At 59.8% G+C, this 2,300-nt stretch overlaps 1 protein-coding gene across 1 annotated transcript in view; it reads right to left on the bottom strand.

Annotated features, from left to right (window-relative positions):
* Positions 1-6: 6 nt before the first annotated feature.
* The window catches only part of STARD8 (StAR related lipid transfer domain containing 8), a 27,309-nt gene continuing 25,015 nt past the window's right edge, over positions 7-2,300 (bottom strand). Inside the window, exons 10-15 of the mRNA XM_031062676.1 lie at positions 2,111-2,300; positions 1,852-1,966; positions 1,356-1,571; positions 932-1,149; positions 265-366; positions 7-152 (exon numbers count right to left, since the gene is read on the bottom strand). The exon at positions 2,111-2,300 is cut by the window's right edge and continues 72 nt beyond it. Of these exons, the coding sequence (XP_030918536.1) occupies positions 35-152; positions 265-366; positions 932-1,149; positions 1,356-1,571; positions 1,852-1,966; positions 2,111-2,300 (959 nt within the window). The 3' untranslated portion in view covers positions 7-34. The remainder of the gene's footprint in view (positions 153-264; positions 367-931; positions 1,150-1,355; positions 1,572-1,851; positions 1,967-2,110) is intronic.

Genomic DNA, 2,300 nt, shown 5'->3' on the forward strand with positions numbered 1-2,300 from the left:
CACGTCTGAAAGGACAGAGCATCTTCCTGGTGCCTCAAATCTTTGTCTCGGGGCCGATGGGACTCAGGGCTGGGAAGGAGTCTCGGATCCTCGCCAGCTCCATGGCACAGAGGTGGCCAAAGACCCTGTTATACCACTCGGGAGACCGACCCCTGGAGAAGAGAAGAGGCAGGAGGGGTGAGTGGGCAGGAGAGACCCTGGCAGTATCAGGAAGCAGCACATCCTGCTGCTGCTGCTCCACTCCCTCCCGGAGGATCCCATTACCTGAGGTCAGCCCTGCAGATGTGAGTGGCCCGGGAGCGGCCCATGGCGCCGGGCTCGATGAGGTACTGGGACGTCAGCACGATGGCCTTGACACGTGAGTGCCTGCCCACCGTGGGATCACACAGCGGGAGCCCCACACAGCCCAGGAAAGGAGGAGGAGATGGGGCTGGAGCAGAGGGGTGTAGGACCATGTCTCAGCAGGCTGTTTGGGTCCACTCTGGCTAGCTAGTGACCCAGCCCACACGGTCTTACATAGACGAAAGGAAAAGATCAAAAGCACTCTTTTCCACGTGGGGACGGATGTCCTCTGTTTATTGACTTGCTAGGAGACACCTCAGACTCTGGTGACTCCCCAGGCGAGAAAGAGGGCGTGGCCTGATGGCGGGAGACTTGTATAGCCGGGGGAAATGGGGGGCAGAGGAGGAGGAGGACCACAACCAGTGGGATACCAGTCAGGAGTGGCAAGGGGAGGGGTAACCCAGGAAGAGACCACCAGGGGGTACTGAGGTGGGTGACAGAAAGACCACGTGATGGGGGAAGAACAAACCATGTGATATAACATCAACTATCCACTGCAATATAAGGACCACTCCGTGCAAAACAACAACTAAATGAACTATTTAGTGCAATAGAACAGAGGGGATGTGCCCCACCGAGCCGCCCTCACCGGAGCACCATGCAGTCCCTGCGCGGGTGCGGGGCCATGCTGTCTGTCACGTAGTGGTACACCTCCATGTCCTTGTCCAGAGCCTCCACCACCCTGCTCTGCAGCAGGTCCTCGTCCCACAGGTGACGCTCCCGCAGCACCCGGTGCAGCACCGTGGCAGGAGGGGCCTCGACATCCGTGGAGACCTTCCACAGGCGCAGAGGGTTCCCGTCCCCAACCTGAGGGGACGAGGGGAGGGTCACACAGACTGTCCCACAGGACCCCCAGTGCTAGCCCCTGAGCAGCTTCACTGATGGCTCCCACTGCCATAGAGCAGCACAGTCCCATCTGCTGGCTAGTGAGGGGTGGGGCGGGACCTGCTCTGGCTGCTGGAGAGGTCACCCCATGCACATGTTCTCAAGCCCCTCCACAAAGTGGCATTTACCTTTTTGCAGGACAGCTCCGTGTTCAGGGGCCCTGGCGTGCTCAGCCATCCCTTGAATTTCTCTGACAACTCTTTGAGCAGGTTCTGGACACTCTGCTCAAAGTAGGAGTGTAAATCCTTGCTCTCCCCCTGGCACACCAAGTCAGCCAGGGGGTGGGGATAAGCATCTGCAGCCATATAGGAGCTGCTCAGCTGCAGCAAGATGTCATGGGAGACCTGCAAGCCAAAGGCACACAGATGTTCAGTGAGGCAGAGAGATCCTGTGGGCACTTTGTGAGTGGTCCTGGACAGACAGAGAACCATAACTCATTCCTCAGGGAGTGGGGAGGATGGACATACAGCCTGCACCACCTCCTGCCCCAGGACAGAGCTGGGCTTGGCTCCAGGGCGAATGGCTGGTGGCTGCTGAACCACTGAGGTGCTTCAGGACCAGCACCTGCCAGCAAGGTCATGTCTCCCGTGGGCAGCACTGGGCTGGGACACCATTGCCACCCACCTGGAAGAGCTTCTTGCAGTCACTGATCATGTGGGAGAGCCCCTGCGTGGCAGCCATGTTCTCATTGAGGTCCTTCTGGTCCGGCTTCCCCATGGTGCCCCTCTTGTGTATGGCCCTGTGGGGGATCAGGTAGTGCTGGCACCGGTGGGCACCCCCTCATTTGTGTCACAGAGCAGAGCCAACAGCCCCCCCATGTGTCACCATTCCCCCTCCCACAGCAGGCAGGGAAGGAGCACTGGGCAGCTCAGCCAGCCCTTACCTGGGCGATGTGCTTTCCTTCTTGGACACGTTGAGGTGGAAGATGGAGGGGGCCAGGCACACAGCCAGGTTCCCAGCCGTCATCTGGTTCTCCTCGGCCGAGGCGATGTCGCTCAGGAAGTAGAGCAGGGTCTGCAGCACCTCCCTGTTCTCGTCCGGCATGAGGATGATGGCGGCCTGCACCGCCTGCA

This window comes from Geospiza fortis, unplaced genomic scaffold, assembly GCF_000277835.1.
Source record: "Geospiza fortis unplaced genomic scaffold, GeoFor_1.0 scaffold874, whole genome shotgun sequence".
Classification (NCBI taxonomy): Eukaryota; Metazoa; Chordata; class Aves; order Passeriformes; family Thraupidae; genus Geospiza; species Geospiza fortis.